Source organism: Opisthorchis viverrini (assembly GCF_000715545.1).
Source record: "Opisthorchis viverrini unplaced genomic scaffold opera_v5_106, whole genome shotgun sequence".
NCBI classification, from domain to species: Eukaryota; Metazoa; Platyhelminthes; class Trematoda; order Opisthorchiida; family Opisthorchiidae; genus Opisthorchis; species Opisthorchis viverrini.
Window position 1 is genome coordinate 402,560 of NW_008751768.1, and position 18,857 is coordinate 421,416.

Consider the following 18,857-nt stretch of genomic DNA (forward strand, 5'->3'; position numbering starts at 1 on the left):
ATGACCCTTGTTTGCACCAGACAGCGATCCATACCTGCTGTCCTTATATAGCAGATGTTATGTAAAACAACATTAGTGCACAAACATAACTTTATGAAGCAATCACGACCGACTTTTATTCCAAACTATAAAATTATGAGTGAAGCGGGAAAGAGATGTACCCCGAAACTGGGTCAACACCAATTTGAGAATGAGAGTACCAATGTATCTTTACATCAACTGAGATAACTTGGATGTAACGAGTAGTCGCCTTTATGGAGTCTTTTACGAGAATAACTTCATTTCGCCATAAAAGCAAGTAAATGTACTTGATAACTCACTGAAAAGTGAAAGTATCGCCTGTTTTACCCGCAACATGTTTGCTGAAGCCAGTTATTTAGCCGTTCCAGTACGTGGAGGAAGTACTACCCATCACTGTGCCATATATATTATGGCCACTACTTCGTACACATGCTTTTCTGATCGGTAGTGCAAACAAAGCGTTCATATTGCGTGGTAAGCTGAGTTGATCGAGTAATTCTGAAGGTCCCTGGAACTGTAAGCCTAGGCACCGTAGTATATCGTCATCATCATTCACAGCACGGCTACATGTAGTCCCTGACGAATATGGATGGATATAGGGGACCATTTTTAGCGCTATAGGTCAGGCACTGATCGCTTCCACAAAAACAATGGACCAATGTTGTCTATCCTCGTATCATTTTTAACATCAATTTGGACAGGGAATTCACAACTTCCGGCATGCTGAGAACGTCGCCGTCGTTGCTCTTCCACTTTTAGAGCTTTCGGAGCTTTTAGCTAGTGCGGTTTTCACATGCGAATTGTCCTGAAAACCCAAATAATGTTAAATAACAACGAAGCCCACATCAGAAACTGAATGTGTAATTGACAAACACACAAGGGAAAATAGTGAATTCGGGTAGGCTGTCGATGACATTGGATGTGGCTGTTCCAGCGTATCTCCCAAAATCTGTTCCTCACTATGGGGCTACGGAGTGCAGAAAACAACGAAAGCGAAAAGGAAACAATCAAGCGTGTTGACAGACGATCTGGCTCTTCGTTAGCACAACTGATTGGTATGAACAATCTATATTACAATTTGGACGCAAAATGGTGGCTGTATTTTTGAAGGAGTAGTAAATAAATCAAAGCGTTGTGTTACTTGCAAAGACAGAGTTATTCCGAAGTCATCAGCTTGTAGAACTCTGGAAGAGATTTGAAGAGAAAATGCACATTAGTTACGGCAAACATAGTAGAGCAGGTACCCTAAGCAAAGACGTATCTGCATATTGCTTGCCAGATTTATTGGAGTGTCCGTTTCAGTGACAAAAGCGGGAATTATATATATTTTCTTGTTTGGCGGACAGTTTCCAGGATTCGCCGAACGCTGTTTGATTATAGCTCCTGCCTGCGTTCTAGAAAAGGGCCATTCATGAAGGACTGGAACCACAACGACCACTAGTGAAAAGGCATTTCCTTCTCACCCTCATAGAATGCCAATTTTTCCGACTTGAATCACAATCCTCTGAGTAAAGACTAGCTGGTTTTGACAAGCCAAGTGAAGTCAATTTTAGTCCACTACACAATTGGAAAGGACCCCAAAACACTGAAGTTTAGTTTGACAAATTACTAGTAAATCCAAGTAAATGACGTCAGTATAACAACTGTGATATTACCTCTGTAAATACACTGAATGGACTCTTTAAATGCATCCAGGCTAAACGAGACCCGAAATTACACTTGTCCTAAAATCGAGCATTTGATCCTGTCGAATCTCAACTACACCTGCAATGTGGATTCTCTTACTGTTGAGCTGTAATTTATCTGGTCTCGTCAGCAATCCTCAGAAACTCACCACGATACGTTACCCGGTAGCTGATGTAAAACGTGTGGACAATGTACAGCAGAAAGAAGAATGATTTTCAAGCAGACACTAATCCCAAAGTTGCGAGTTGTCTACTGAATATTGTGGATAAATGCATTTACCCTCATTGTTCAATGAGTCTTTTAGACCAGGAAAGAGAACTGAAAACCACTAAAGTGGGTTTACGGAGCTCACTTTTAAGTACTTGACCTTACTTTTAAGGTATATAGTGGGAATCAGTTTCCAGTAGAAACTACGGGCATAAGTTGATGGTGTAGGTATGACCGGACCCAAAACTAGCATATACCCTGTACAGGCGTAATTCACTTCTTATGTGGGACATCATAAACGAAACATTCGGCTGGGTTTCCAATGAGTTTTCCTTCTAAGCCAGGTTGGTATACAGATGAGCTATTAGCAAATATCTTCTAATGACTGAATAAAACCTGCTGATAGAATTTCAGAATGTTTACCTCCCAGTCGTCTTATCGGTAGCATTTTTATTAATAATACCACAAAGTATTTTACTCCCTCTATCTCATTTCACCTTACTTGACTTCTCTTTTGTGTACGAACGCAAAATGAATGGTAGTTTTCTTCCTTTGGATGCACCTATCAACAAACGAAGCGACAGATCTCTGAAAACACGGGGTATGATTAGTATTTACGGTTTTCGAGTCACAGTTCAGTAGACAGTAAGCTCAGACCGCATTCTACCGGACTGAGAGTCACTGCACCTCGAAGCCAAGTGCAGCAAGGAGGTTGGCCAATCGTTATCGAGAGCCCTTCGGATTGTTCATTCAGACAATAAGAATGATTTTTATGAAGTACACACTTGCGGGACACTGATTCATGCTTTTCTTCAAGTGAAGGATTTTGTCAACGAGGTATTCCCGGTAAAACCAAATTGTCGTGTAACTGAGTGTATGTTGCAAACATCAAACAAGTTGGGTTCAAGTAGAACATAACGGTGACGGAAACTCGGATGATGCGTCTACTTGACGAGCCCTAATAGAGGCGGAGCCGACTGCGGACCGTCGATGAATTTTCAGCATCGTTTCGGATAATTTTTCTCAGAGTGAGAACGCCAGTTCTTCATTTCAGATGCGACTGTCAAAAGCGACATATTACGCAGAATTACATCAAGTCTAAGCTGGGTTGATAGTGCGGCTCAGTCACATTTGGTATTAATTACCACAAGACTTGCTCCGCAAAAGCTGAAGCAGAGCTGTCTACATTTTATAACGCACGTGGTCTACAGAATCTCCTGCGGGTGCAGAACCGCTTGGTTTGGCAGGAAAGACACTTTACAAACAGAATGTATGGTATAGTTGGGAGTTTCTCAGAGTAAAAGCTGCAAGGTCAGAGGACAGCTAACATTCTTGCGTCAACGACGGCTAAACAGTTGTTAGATACAACCTGTCGGACTAAGTCAATTAACTCGTTCCGGATTTCTGTGTATCATGTAAACACTGAAATTTTAGCAGTAATTAAGGCCAGTGAATGAAGCTAGAGCAATTTGCCAAGGGACATTCTAGATAAGGGACTCGCAACTATGATAAAAGCATGCGAACAGGAATCGTACCCCCTGAATTTTTTAAGATTCACTTGCAGTCTTATCAGTAGTGGTGTTTCAGAACATACTTCATATCGATTAAAAAGCAATCACTCGAGTGAGCTCCCGATTTTTGCCCCGTCAATGTTCATTACGAATCTCAAAAGAAGTCGTTAGTTCTGGACTCACTAGTAGTAGCGTACTCCTCCGTTTTTCCGTGCTCCGCATATTGTGCTTATCAAAACCCACAAGCTTATCATAGAGGATTAGGTGGCAACATCCGAATTCCCCTTTAACGGGGGCTGGGAACTCAGGTAACAGCACAGCCCTAAGCTTTTGGTGGACACAGGTAGTCGGATCAACTAGACTCAATGGTCTGTTGTAATTTTTCGTTTCCAAAATAAACTGGTGAAAATAGCTTGAAAGTTCAACAAGGTCGAATCGATCGGCATTAATCTTGAGTACGCAGAAGCGACTGACTTAACCAACCAGAATGAACTGACCATGAACGAATCACACAAGAACGAACACCAGTTTCGTCAGTTGACTAGTATTCACTCTTTCAGCTACCTGTACACTGACTCTGGATTTCGAGAAATACACTCATTTGCAAATCAAAATGGTTTTCACGAGAGACTCAACTGAATCTCTCGTTCATGAGATTCTACAACTGAATGTGCTACACACAGGCCGCCTCATGTTTCAGTTGGCACGATATTCGAGATATCGCAATATATTTTCATAAAAGAAACTACTCACAAGGTTGCTGAAAACTCTTCGAAATCCCACGACCGGTTTCGCCTTTTTTGTATTTCTCAAAAACGGTCCAATTTGGGGTCAAATAGGACATAAGGTTGACGGAAATCCGGGGACTGCGCTTACCTGATGAGCCCCAAGAAAGACGAAACCGTTCGTGGGCCGTCGAAAAGTTTTCAGCAGCCTTGTAAGTTATTTCCTTTATGACTCTGGGTTTGTTCATGCTGTTGGTTTTCGTTCATTGATTTGCAACTGTAAAGGCCGGCTGGTGAAGACATATTTTCAACACGAGTTGAAATATTAAATTCAGTCAGCTTCCGCTAAGAGTCGTTCCTTCGTCTCGCCTCTTACAGTATATACACTTTATGTGTGTTAGGAAAGAAGTCGAAATCTTAACGTATCATTTACACCGAGCTGGGCCATTGGAACATTGTTTCAGGCAATCATTGGTCTGTTATTCTGACATGTTAAGCACCGTCGCCACAACTAGTAGGCTTAAGTGAAAGGTCATAAATCACTCAGATGTATTTACTGAGGTGACGTGTCCCGTAATCAGCTAGTCGAGTTGGCACGTATGCCTTCATGGCTTAACATGTTCGAAGAATCGAAATATACACACTTTTGGTTGTCTCCGTTTGTGGCCATCAATGTTACGTCCACTACAAGTTTAGGGGTTTGCTCGTAAGTGCGTCTTACTTGGGAGGCAATGTATGCATCAGTAGATGTTACAGAAGCCTCATAGCAGCCCTATATATATATATATATATATATATATCATTTGCCCGTTTACTAATATGGAATGTGTCAAAATTTCAGTACGCGGCCGGTTAAACCAGCTGGCTAACATGTCCATAGTTGAACAGGTCATCGGAGTTTTCGAACTCAGCGCAGTATTTGCAGATGTAGGTGGTTTTGGCCCTTCGGTAGGAAGAACATACTGATAGTTAACCACTGAAGTGAGTTTGTTGAGTGATAATTTAGGACAAAAGCAAAAATCAGCTAGAAGCAGCTTGCGTCATTTAATTTTGATGGCTGTTTGTTTAACCATTCTCCAAAAATCCACTAAGCTTACCGTCGAAGTCAACAAATCCAGAACCATCAGTATCCGTATCTCGTATCATGTCATCGATTTCTTCTTCTGTTAGGTCATCACCCAACTCTTTGAGAATCCACCTGAGAAAATAAAGAACCAGAAATGTGCTCACATTTTGGATGGTTTTCTGACTCGGACAGGACTCACCGACATATAACCGTTTATATATTTTACAGTGTTAGCTTATAGAATAGTTATAGCGGTCATATGTGAAACCCATTCAAGCGTGGATCGTACTAACGATTTTCTCGGGGCACGAGGTACGTTCAGTGAACTCTGACTCAGGAAATACGATTAACTAATAAGAGAGCATACGGTTCAAATACAGGGCGATGAATTACTCATTAATATCGGGAGTTTACCAGACCAAATATGCCATTTCTTAAAAACGGGTGGGCTGCCCGAACAAATTAGTCATAAGCGGGCAGATATCTAAGCAGTGAGCTATGTTTGGCTACTATCCACTTAGCATAATTAACTGCAGATCAAGTGCTACTTTGAGCTTACCTTAAATCCTCAACATCTATCTCTCCTTTCTTGTTCTTGTCCAGAACGCGAAATGCGTCGCGGAGGTCACGCTCATCTTGTTCTTCTTGTAAGCTTTTCCCATAGCATATGAGGAATCCGTTAAAATCGATGAAACCGGTGGCTGTGAAAAGTGACAAGCGTCTTCATATAATGAGTAGCAAGATATGGCGGACAGATTTAAAGCTGCCAAGTAGTATTAAGGACTTACCATCATCGTCGACTTGATCAGCCCATTCTTTGAGTGTATCCGGTTTCACTTTTAAGTTGAGTGCACGGAAAGCCGGTCCAAGGTCGGTCGTGCTGATTTTATCTTGACCCCGCTTGTCGTACTTCTTGAAGATCTCTTTGGCGTCTTTTATTTTGAAGAATGTGGCAAAAGGATGGAAAATAGTGAATTTTGAACAGCCTCGGCGGAACTCAGCTAGACGAAGTTCTCTGGTAAACCGCAAATTTTTACGTAATTCAAAAGTTCATATAACTCTTTGTTATCTAAGTTTGTTCTTTTGTATTATGTGTCTACATTCAGTTGCTGGCTGAAAGTGGATTTGTAAAACTTTACACATATCAAAAAAGTACTATTGTAGGGGGGAAAACTCATGATCAACATATGATGATATTTTTTAGAAGCCCTGGACATCGGTTGAATTTTTGGGCTTATGATACGAAGGAAATCGCTGACTTTGAGCAAGATACCTGTTAAATCTGTTTTTTTTGTTGTTCATACATGTTTTTATTTTCTCTTGCTTCTTTGGCTAGTGTTTTCTTTACTCCATTATACTACCAATAATTGAAACGAAGGTTGGACAAGTCTAATTGTTAGCAGTCGCGACCGCAATTGATTCCTTCAATTCTGTGTTTTTTCCACCTAATTGACGACGCCATCAGCACCCAACGAGTAATTTTAGTAGCTGGGATTTTTAGCACAGACATTTGAGAATCTGTGTCCCACTCGTTACCTTAGTGTGTTCAGAAGCTTTATAGAGTAAACCAACTTTTGTGCAACACTTTTACTAAGCTGGTCACTATACTGGAGGTAGTCCTCAAAAGGAAAAAGGTAAAATCACATAAGCTTCAACTTTTGTATCGGTATTGGTGTTTGTATATCAGAGTTTATTAGTACTGTGGTAAATATGATAGCAAATAATGTCTTTGAGTAGAGCCTCATTTAAGAATTTCCACCATGCTGTCAAACCACAGAGAACAGCGGCAATCTCTCAAAGCAGCGTGGAGATAACGTATTACCTATTTTCGAAATCCTTCAGTAATGAATTTATATTCCAAGCTTAAACCAACTTGTGTGTGAGATGCCTAAGGGTCCCAACAACCGGCAACGCATGCAGCTGAACTTTTGTTCTTCATCTGAACAACATAATTTGTTTGTTGTTAGTAGTATGGGGAAATTTCGGAACTTTGATGGAGATTCCCCGTAAGTGAAGTCAATTTATGCTGAAAAACCGAGAAATACTGAAAGACTGTTTCATCCTCCTTGAGTGTCATCAACACTGGGCATTTCATGAAAATCAGAGTTTTGAACCCGTGACCATATGACCAGTGGTTAAACACTCAAACATTTGTACCTCTCTTACTTACAACGCCACTTGTCTTTTAGTCACAGGAACCACGTCACGTGGTCACATATTTACCGGCTGCTCGAATAAATTCTTATCATGTACTAGTTGCCCACACTTTGTTAAATTATTCACCTTCCGAGCCATCTGAAGATTGTGATGATTATGTCTAAGTAATTTATCGGGAACAACTTTATTTCATGACTCTTAACATTCAATCCTTCAGCTGGAAAAAAGTGTTAGCGAAGTCTGTTTATGTAACCGAGGCTCAAAGTGGCAACCCTTAGATGCACTCATTCGTTAACAGATCACTCATGTGCTAAAAATCTTCGACAGTCAGATTTTTGTAAACCCGCATGTCACTAACCAAGTCGTCGTCAAAACCCAGGTATCCCATTCACGCACGAGTCTTCGGCACGCCATGTTTAACATGCACGCTTCACTTGGATACGCTCAAACATGTAATCAGTATCGAAGATCCTTTTTCTCTTCGAAATATCTGCATTATCATGATACTAAATTCATGGTTGTGTGGAAAAATTATACTTAATTTTTTCGGCCCAAAGTGGGTTCTTTTCATTCGGTAGGGTCATACGACTTTAAGCATTCTGTGTCCTTATGCCACCACTATCGACCAACAAGCGCGCGATGCGACGCACACACCACAGGTCATCTGCGCGTGTTCCTTGGGTGAGATACTTTAATGTGGCAAGCCAGGTTTGCACGGGTGCAGATAAAGAGACAGGCAACACAGATGAAACTGGCAAGTCATCTGACGTGATTTTGCACTTGGTGGAAAGAAAAATAGAGAAACGGAACATCCATCGACTAAACTACGACCAACGCCATTTTTAGGGATTTTTGTAGTAATTGTCACGTTTCGCTCCTATTCGATACATCTAAAAGTACGGTCTACCCAAAGGACTGCACTGCTTCTGAGATGGATCTAACCTACATTTATTGCAGTCACCATCTTTTAAAAGTAGTTTCATGGCTTTCGGCAAAGGTTGGTAACAATCGGTAGATTTATTCCTGAGCAACCTTGTGCTTTTGAGACAAAAGTTTCCTCAGGCCAAGTGACTAGGTTACGAGGTTGGTCGAGATTTAAGGCGGAAGGAGAACCAGTCAACTAAGTCAAGCTAAATTTCTGTTGGGTTTGTGTGTCCGGTTCACCCGATGATCATTCTTGAACGTCGTTGAACTTTTTGTCCGTCGATGTGGATGAGCTAGTGCTACGATTGTTGTGTAAGAGGGATTTTGTGAATTCTGGTCGGGTCGGGATTTCCACCACCCACCCCCTGTTTATGCTAATGACTCTTGACAAGTAAAAAAAATTATGTGTCAACTCGTCTTATTAAATGCCCGCTTTCCCTCCGCCTGCCAGTTCAACACCCTCGATTCCAGTCACACTGTGATGTTTGGTAACTTCCACCGACTCGACTGTCAGCAGCCGTGGTGTGAATCTCAGTCCCCGTCTTAAAACATTCTCCAGATCCATTTTATGTCCCGTGTCTAAGGAATGTTGGTCTGTCTTGTGGGTCTGTCCACGTAGACGATAGTTCAAACAAAATAATGAATATAATGAACATGCAATCATTGCGCTGACGAATAAAACCCGGGTTAGTTACCGCTTCTGCATCCCTTTGAAGATGTTGACGTAAGCTAGCGGCATAGCTGTGCTAATAGTATGAGGAGTTTCCAGAATCTTTCACTTGATTTTTCGTGGGGCAAGTCAGACCATTCTAGAAAGGCAAAAGTCGAAAGTTGTGCAGCTGTTTAGTCGCTGGTGAGAATCACCAGAAGTACACATCTGAAGGAATTATGACTCAAACTTTCGACTGGTAGATGAAGTCCTAGCCAAGAGGCTAGGCTAGTCATCAGCACTGATTACCAGCCGGTCTAGGTCCAACGTCTCAGTCTTTACTGACCGAAATTCTGAGAGTTTGAAGTTCCTGAATATCTGAAAAATGTGACTTGCTGGTTATTCCCCATAAGAGCTAAACAACTGTACAGAGCGTCCCAGATGTTAGTCACAGATTAGCTTCGCTTACAAAGGGCGAGAAAAATGGACAGATATGCCTGCAGAACAAAACCGTAACAAGACTTTTTACTGACAAGAATAAGTTGCCTATTAATTTATGCCTCAATACTCCGAAAAATTCAGACCAGAAAAAGTGAGCGTCTCTTACAGGCGAGATCGGTGCAACAAATTAATCAATAAGCACACGGACATGAAGAATCCATTTGGGGGACAGCAGGAAATTTAGCCTTACTCACTGCAAACGTTTAGTAGGTAGGTTAGTTGCTCCAAAAGTTGACATGGATATCAATCTCACGATCACTTTCTTCGAACTTTGCCAGCTACCATGACATCTTATCCGATGGAATGGATGGTGCAAGGAGTTGTAAATCTCTAGGTTCCCAGAATGGTATGCATGTTTCTGTATCTTCACTGGTTCGTCAGTGACAGCGAGTTATCAGAGCTCAAGTAGGGCTTCCTTTGGACAATGAAGTAGCTTCCCCTTGCCGGTGGTATGCACACATTAAACCTGACTATTTTTCGTTAGCGTAGATGTGGGTTATCCCCGGCTGCAGCCTGGCCACTCATCGCAATAAATGTCCAAATCTATGCAGGGAGTGTACTGGGTGCAAAATAGTTCAGTGATCGTTGAGGAAACAGTTATCTTTTCTTAAACTTCCATTCCTAGGGAATAGCAACCTAAATTTGCTGCCTAAACGACACGTCTGTGTATTCAGCTGTCTTGGTCTTCTTAACCTTAGGACGGAAGTTTGATTTATCACTCAATCGCTGCCTGGATATTAGAAAGTTCTGCTGGGAAAACGGTGTCTTTTGAAGCTCGCAGACGTGAGTTGATTGACGGAACTAAAGAGGCGATATATCGTATTTGGTAAACCAGTGATATTCATCGGTGGGCTGTGCAAGGTTTCTTCCAGCTTCATTTCTTCGATGAGTTATTTTCGCTGGCATAGACAATCCTCATAAAAAACTGAGGAAGCCTTCTACCAGTTAGGTCAGTTTAAAGCTTATCAGGTACGTGCGATCCCCAGAAAAATGATTCACCGAATACGTGCGGTATTGTGGAAACTTGAATTACAGCAGTAATGTTATACCAAAATAGTGGAATTCATTGAGCACCGTTGTCGGATATATGTTGTAACCTGCGTCCATAAAACCTGCCATCCGGGAAGTAACAGAAGTTTCAGCAACATCTATTAACCAAGTCCATAACTGCGCTTACACCACTATTTCACTGTTCAAGTTTGAGGTTCGTTACCATATTTCATGGAATATACCTTTATCGGATGACCCTCAAAGTTGTAGAAGTCTACAGCGTACTGTCTGTGAACTACGCATGACTTCCCTGAGTAATTATATTCCACTCCGCTGGCTTATTCGGACTATATGGTCATTGACTTACTTTTCACCTGATCTTCTTGAATCGTAAAGTCATCAATTTTGAATGCCTAGAATGAAGGAAATTGAGATTTAGTCGGTGTTCGCTTGGTCACAATGTAAATTGGACAGGTGATATATAGCCTAAAGTAAATACAAAATATGATGCATCGGACTCTATTATGAGGCCCGTTTATCTTATCGAGCCAAAAGGCAGCCTTTCGCTTTTGTGGTTAAAGCAGAGTTAGGAGGCTTCACTGAAAAATAGTTGGAATAAACGATTAGTCCGTAATGTTACATTGTTTGGAATCAAAGTCGAATAAACCAGTACGAAGGGATAGGAAGGCATACAAACAAGCGTTATGAGTGTCCAAATGTGTCCAAATGATCTACAGCTTCTACAGCTTCCTCAGTGACAAAACGCAAGCCCAATCCAAGACTACGTCTTTAAGCTGGCCAAAAGTAACTAGGCACTGCTGGAAAGATGAAATTCAGTTCATTTCTTTAGATGGAGTTTAGGCTTAGTCAAAACTTGAAGTATTTTGGGCAATAATCGGCGCATTTAAAGTGGCCTTATTCTGCGGCCACCCGACTCACTCCTGTAAACCAAAAGTCATTAAGTTCTTGGAGACAGAAATCGATAGGTTTTACTTGTTTTGATTATTGATCTATTTTACCTGAAGTAACGGTGCTGGAAAATTTCAGGTTGGTAACTCCCGTTCGATTCACTCGTTTCTACTCTCAAGCCCATCCAGTAATCTTTAAGATGGTTTTTGAATTGCAATAAATGGTGGTAGTCCAGCTATTTCAGGCTGCGTTTGAAGTGAAGTATTGCCATAGATTTGGGGATTCCATTATCATAAATGGGGTTCTAAAACTGGTATTTTGTTACTGAAGGCTTGGTCTGCTGCTTGGTATGACCACGCTTTGGGTACTTTTTGAATATTTATTCACGAAACGAGTAATAATGATCAGGCTAAAGCCTAGCGACAGGAAGCACTGATGAAGGTCATAGTTAGGTCATCGGAACGACAACACTTGTCATTATTTGTCAGCTAGTTGAAAGTGCATTTATTTGATCAAATAACGAAGGACTAGTGGTGGCCTGTGGCAGTTCTGGGATTGAGAGTTGGCTGAAAAACGGTTTCATCGAGTTTTCTTCGGCATTTTTTACACCAAGAATACGTGTCTTTTTGATATCTTGGTCGTTAATCTCACAAGGGCACAGACGGTCCTAGCAATTATGCCGACCTGGTTGGTCCAAAAAAGCCCACTGGAAACGCCTAACTAAAAGCGGACTGCCTCGCAGTACAGTAACATCTGTGCTCCAGCCAATGAGTTGGGTTATGGAAATGCCGTTTGCCGTCTGCCATCGTCCCTACGTTTGTATTAGGCACATTGCTAACGATTTTAAACAAGGATGATACAAGTGTAACAAACACCCATCCTTACTGGATTGCTTTATTTTTTACGGAGAAAGTTCAAAATAAACCCTTACTGGTTCCCCTGGGAGTACCCACATCGTAGTTCCAATAAAAGATTAAAAAAAACAGGAAAGCTAAAATGTTGAATTAAATTTGTTCAGGACATGTTTGCTGCCTAGGCGTCTTGTTCCAATAAATACAAACCATGTAAATTCTAGAAGCGCTTTGATTTTCAGGCGGTATTTTGGACGTAATATCTGACTAATACACAGGTAAGACAAAAACGAGACGAAAATGCACTTTGCCTCCTCTAGCTATGTGAAACGCGCCGTTATTGGTAACGGTTTAGTTGACACTCACTGAACCCCCAAAACGGTTCAGTATTATGATAATGAAGTTCCGGCTTGAATTTCTGTCTTTGTTAGGTAGAATCGCTAAAGTGAGCACAATACACTTCTGGTTACGCTGTATGCGTTATAAAACGTAACGAACTGCTACTTTTGGAGCAAAAAAAGTCAAGAGTTAACAAAACGGGATTCCGAAGAAAGAGCTTCTGGTACTAGATCAAAATGTAATGAGACATAACTGGTTTTTGTTAGCTAACAAAATGAACATCTGCTGGGAGTTCGGTAAACCAGCAGCAATCATTTAACCGGAGAAATTTACAGCCAGGATCAACTTGCTCTGGCTTCGGCGAGATGGCTCGGAAATTCCGTGCTTCGAACCCGACTCCTGCTTCTTGACTTCCTCTGTCTAGCTTTGGGCAATCTGGCAGTATCCGAGCTCTCGTGCTTCTTTTGTGTGGCATGAAAGCTAAGCACTGGAAGGGTGTTACAGCCATGTGTTCCTAATTCCAGTTACCAACCTCGCAGCCGACGTTACATGTTAAAACGAGGCTTGCCCATACTATCCAGTTTGTCTAATACACAAATACTATATGAAAGCCGTGAATGGACTCAGTGTCTTAACGTTGTGAAACTATGCTACTTCCCTATAACAGTGGATGCAAAATCATCCATCAGAAGCAGCTGTCAGTTGTAGAAACCGTCCATCTCAGTTTTTGGAGTGACCAAGAGAAGACCTCTCTGCAATAGATGAAATAAGATCACCTCACTAGCCTGTTCATTCCTTAGCTTAGTGTGTAGAAGCAATGGACCAGAATAATAAACTTACATGTGGGTTTGTTTGCAGATCTTTCTGCAGAACCACTGAGTGACGCAACATTCATAGTTTTTATACACCGACGTACTGCAAGCCATTTGACTGAAATGTTCCCTGAAATCTCATGTAACAGACCAGTGGCACCTACTTTACCAGCTACGCAGCCGTCAGTGTTTTACCTTGGGTCGACCCTTTGCTCCGTGCACACCATATATACTGTGGGATGGTTTCATAAAAAGTTACGTTATGGATTCGTTTGCTGCAGCTAGAACTAGGAAACCTCAGTTTCACGCAAGCTGGATATCCTTCTTTTGAAACGAATACCTCCATTAAAGTTTGTAATTAAATTAGTAACTTACACTGACGGTTCCTTAGATGTTGGTTAACTGGATTCGACGGCATGTAGTTTATACAAGAAATCCAGCAAATCTTCTCCTTTGCGAGTTTTCAGAAGTTTGTTTTACAAAAATATTCCCTTTTCTGAGAAAGGCCTTAAGGATCACTTCTGAAGCTAGAGTATAAAAAATCATACTTTCTCATGTTCTTGACGGAATTGATGAATACACGAACAGCACGCTCCTGTTTTCAGAAATATGACCAGATTTGTGGGCTTATAAGGCATTCACGAAAGCGGACGTTCATTTAAAGGCATGTAAGACCTCATGGCCAATAGGTTCAAACGATGCACTTTAGTCCACCTCCTTCTTAACGGTGGGATAAGAAGGCAAATATCCTGTTCGAGCTCGGTCGACAATTAAGTGCAGTCATAGAAATTCACAAGCGAAACTCATCGGCCTTGAATTTAAAATTTGCTTAGAGGGATTCTCTTTGGTTCTGTTTAAAATGAGGGTATTTTTACTCTCACTACTGTGCAGTAATCCGGTCTTGATAATAGAGGTACAGAAGTCACATTACCAGATTCATATTTTTTGCTGCGACTTACAAGATTGTGCGGTTATGTTTGCACACGCAGTCGCTTAAAGTGGAAACCGTCACGATGGACAGTCTGAAGACGGACACCAATCAGTCCATTCTCCAATGATGGTCTTTATTTTGAAGGACACTGTAGTCCGCAGTGCTGTGATACGGATGAGGTCTATGCAAAGATGCCTCTGGTTGGTCGTTAGTGTTCGTGTCTATGTGCTCCTATTTCAAAATTCACGAGTAATATTCTTAGGAAAGGTTGTGGAGCAATTTCAGACACAAGGTTTCTTGCGAGTTATACTTTACTGAGTACGAGATAAAACCAAGACATAGTGGGGCTCCTTTAGTGCCAGTTTGTTAAGGAAATTCAACCAACTGTAAACAGCGTTTACTAGAATTTAGTCTAATCCAGCAACTGCAAAGTACGCAAAATAGTCTACCCGAAAATAGGCCTATTCACGGCCCTGGTTGTAGTGCAAATGTATCCGTTTGTGTGCTGGTAGTAAGTATTCCAGAACAGTAGCATTCCTTAAAATGCAAGGTAAGTTTTTAAAACTTGCTTACTGCTTATATAGTACATAAAATACGTGAATGGTTGTGCTGCACACTGTGTAAGGAGGAAATGGCCGAAACGTTTAGAAACCAGTGAGGCGGAAAAGTCTAGAATCCCTTCTATGGGTGGAACAAATGTGTTACGCAGTTGATATTGGAACCTTACTGTCTTTCTCATATTATGTCTAACTTTTCTGTGGTATATACTTCAGTAGGCCTCTACATTCCAGTATGGCACCGATATGGGTTTTCTTCTACCATGCTCATAGATGAAAAAACAATCCTAACGCGCCCTCTTTGGGGCGTCAACCTAGTATTGTGGGCCACCAGTCATTTGCGCACCTGGTACCTGAGTGTAATAAAACTTGAAACCCGGGTTATTCATCTTAAAGAAAGGAAATTACTTAAAAAGATAACTGGTCGTGTTTTTCTTGGGAATCGTGAATGGATTATCAAGGTTCTACTGGACGGGGTTATGGATTTGCTACGCTGTGTTGAATAAATTTTTTGCATCTCATTTCATTAACATATTTCAAATTCATGAAATCAAAAGCGTTACCTCCCAGGTAATTTATGTTTTTTTAATTCTCTTCTTCTTCCATTCACATTCAAACATTCAGGCATGGAAATGCTTTAGCGCATTTTTGCTGAGTAACCAGAATGAACCTAGTCCCGTATTCCTGTATCCATTTGCATAGTACGAATTTAAGGTCTTTATGCAATTGTCTCGGGATTCTTTATAAATATGCTGTAATTAACTCTGACACTCAGACCTTTGGAGCAGAAGGCACTTCTTTCATTGAAAAACACTACTTTTGTACCGCAAGGAAAACTAAATATTGGGCGTTTTGGTCAAGGTTCATTGATTGTGCCCATTTCTGGACCAGGATGCCCAGGTAACTCATGGACACCATTATGGAAACCCGGGAGCATATTGTTTCTAATTTAAAGCCCCCACGAGCCAGGGATGCGGTATTATTCCATACAGGCTGCAATAGAGTCATTGTTACCTTGGACATGTAATAGAGTACCAAGTGTCCGAAACGAGGCACTAATTCTACTTGATTTTTCTGATGATTACAGGCGCCGATTACGCGATGGTCAAGGTGTTCGTTGACCTCGCGCCTTTGTTGAAAGCATCTCATCACGAATCGAGAAAACATATTGAAATGACAACCCAAGTTGCCAGCATCATCCTCTATAACACACAGATATGACCTATTAAACTAGTAGGTTTAGGTTGTATGCAACACTGAAGTGGCAAAAGTTGAAACGAACTGGCTAGCCAGATGGTTAGCAAAAACCTTGGTTACTCTACATGTTTAAATCAGGTGGTCTGAAATCCCCAGGGATTGATTCTTCTAAAAACACCGGTCCTCCTGTGCTCTAAGGACCAGTCTCTCTCGGGTGTCGATTCTTTATTTGTGGGCTTCTGGTCAAATTGGTCTCCCCTCTCTCTTAGAGGACTGCCTTCAACAGCCTCAAACACTTTGGGTGTGTAAGGCTTCTTATCGTTCTCCAGTTAGAATTACTGACATACGTGAACAAGCTTCTAACAATAAAGGACACAAATGATAAATTTGTCCTACAGGTTTGTAAGCTAGACATTAAAAAATTTTACAAGTCATGGTTTTTCCGTCTTTCTTTTACCACTTGAGTTGTTGTGGTACTAATTCACTGGAATAGAAACCACCCCCTAATTTTTATGGTAAATTCAACTGTCTTATCCACTGATGTATGACTCTATAGTCCAAGGTTTATCGCAGCTCACGTCTATCATCGGGCAAAATTGCGAACTCCTACTTGTACGTGTGGGTGAATCGCTTTGGTGGGGCGTTATAACGGGTATTTCGACTGTGATCTTTTTTTAATCAGAAAACCTAATTTGTTCTCACAGGAATTTTTCCACATGATGGAAAGTATAGTACCCAACAAGTAAACAGATGACTGTTAGGAAAGCAAAACCCAACGCATTGGTGAATCAACCGTTTGGCATGCTCTTCCAGAGTTAGACGAATTACACTACATACTGAAAAGTTTTTGACGTAAACGCAACCCTGAAAGGATCAGTCAAATAGCCAAAGTACGTTTGACGAAGCAGAGATAAACTGTAACACTTTTTGTGAAAAATTCTTTACCGAATGCAAATATTCTTTGTTATAGTCACAATAACTGATAGTTTGGCGGTTGTGTTTACATTGGGTAAAGCCTAATAAAAATTGAAAACTCACCATCTTCTGAATAAGTCGTTTGCACCAAGTGTAATACCTCGGTCGTTTAGAGGTCGGGTATTGAATAACCTGCCACTTAATTCCGGTGCGAGCGGGGCTCACAGACTGGGCGTGATGTTTCCGTCGGTAGATAGGATTTAATGGCACGATAGATAGACGGACCGATCGTGCGTACACCGGTTCAGGTGTGTCCGCTCTTTGTGTTCTATCTTTTCCGATCAATCTTCGGGGATGGAAGTGTGCGCCGGGAACGGTAGAGATGAAAATACCTGTGGGTTGTTGTGTGTATGCTGGTGGTATGTTTTTCCGTTTCTTCCTAGCTGTAGTGCAACCGTTTTTTCCGGTGAGGTGCAGTCGTTTCCTCTCACCGAGGCCAAAACACTGAATGTGGATACGACAGTCTTCCCAGTCTGCACCATCGTGTCGACATGTGTGACTTTTAGGGTCAGAAAGGATACCGGGTTGGTCTATGCAAGCAACAATCGATGGGGCACTTCGGGACAGTGCACCAACTTGGATGGGTTTGGGAGAGTTCCAGCGTGTCTGTCCGATGTATCGATCGTGTCGATTTCTCGATCCATATCCTGTTTCACATACCGAGTTTTGACTAGTTGAACGTTTAAAGCGACTGATGGGAATTTGGTAAAATCCCACTGTTCTTGAACTTGAAAGAAACCGGTTGTTAACAGCGTTCTCCTGCTGGTAAAATTTCTCCCACTTCACTGGAGGTAAACTCCACTCGCGGGGGTGGCGGACGGGGGTGGTGTGGTTATTTGAGTTTTGAAATTCATAGCTGCGATCGAATACATATTGGTGAGACTGAGACCGATTGATCGATGTATCGAAATTAGCAGAGTGGTTTTGGTCGATGTAGCCAAAAGACTGGGTGCGACTGCGGTGGAAAAAAACACAAAGAAGTGCCAATGATGTATAGGGGAGCTGTGCAACTGATGTCTATAAAATATTCTAGGACTAAAATAAATTCGGATGGAGAGTTAGTTAATTTACTTTGTTACGTCGATAGACATATCGATAGACATGGCTTTACGCCATGTATGGTGCCCTAAATCACGGCAGCGTTTTCGAAATTGTAAATGAGGCCAACAGTAAAACTTCTGTTACTTCCGTCAATTGCAATAATTCAACTGGCGCTTGATGTATGAACTTCGTTCGTTAACCTGTTCCTACTATGTGAAAAGCTGCCTTCTGTGTGCGTATAAGTTGACTCTAATCATGTTTCCAAAATGTACTACCCTAACCAGTGACTGAAACCGCACAGTATCGATCAAATTTATTAACTCAAGTTGAAAATTTTTCCGCGGTTTGTATCCATAAAACTATGCAATACGAAGTCCGCAACATCCGCATTGAAGTCTGATGTCGAAGTTTCTGACACATGGCGCTGGTCATGGTGATATCTTCTTGAATTCGATATGAGGCTTGCATGGAGCCTACGCAGGATTCACTGTTAAGCGACAAGTAGTGTCAACTGGTCTCACCACTTGGCATCCAGTCCTTACAGATCACGTGCAATCCGCGTTGGAGATTAGTAGCACACAAACTACTGCTGCCAGAGAAAGGTGTCATCTCGAAAAAATAGGTGTTTTGTGTATTTCAGGGATGACCGGACCGAATAATGCATTAACAAACGAATAAACAAGGAACTCCTCGGAGTCAAATCAATAAAGGTCACAACGGAACTCGGAAGGACAAAGGTCATTTCAACACCGACCAGACTACGACGGCGAGGGATGCCAGTTCAAAGGTCACGTGGGCATCGGTGAAT

The 18,857-nt window shown here is 41.5% G+C and overlaps 1 protein-coding gene across 1 annotated transcript in view; it reads right to left on the minus strand.

Annotated features, from left to right (window-relative positions):
• Positions 1-377: 377 nt before the first annotated feature.
• T265_13848 (hypothetical protein) overlaps positions 378-18,857 on the minus strand; it is a gene marked incomplete at both ends in the record, with an annotated part of 48,364 nt that continues 29,884 nt past the window's right edge. Inside the window, 6 exons of the mRNA XM_009170861.1 lie at positions 378-597; positions 5,248-5,348; positions 5,776-5,917; positions 6,005-6,148; positions 10,805-10,850; positions 17,072-17,963. Of these exons, the coding sequence (XP_009169125.1) occupies positions 380-597; positions 5,248-5,348; positions 5,776-5,917; positions 6,005-6,148; positions 10,805-10,850; positions 17,072-17,963 (1,543 nt within the window). The remainder of the gene's footprint in view (positions 598-5,247; positions 5,349-5,775; positions 5,918-6,004; positions 6,149-10,804; positions 10,851-17,071; positions 17,964-18,857) is intronic.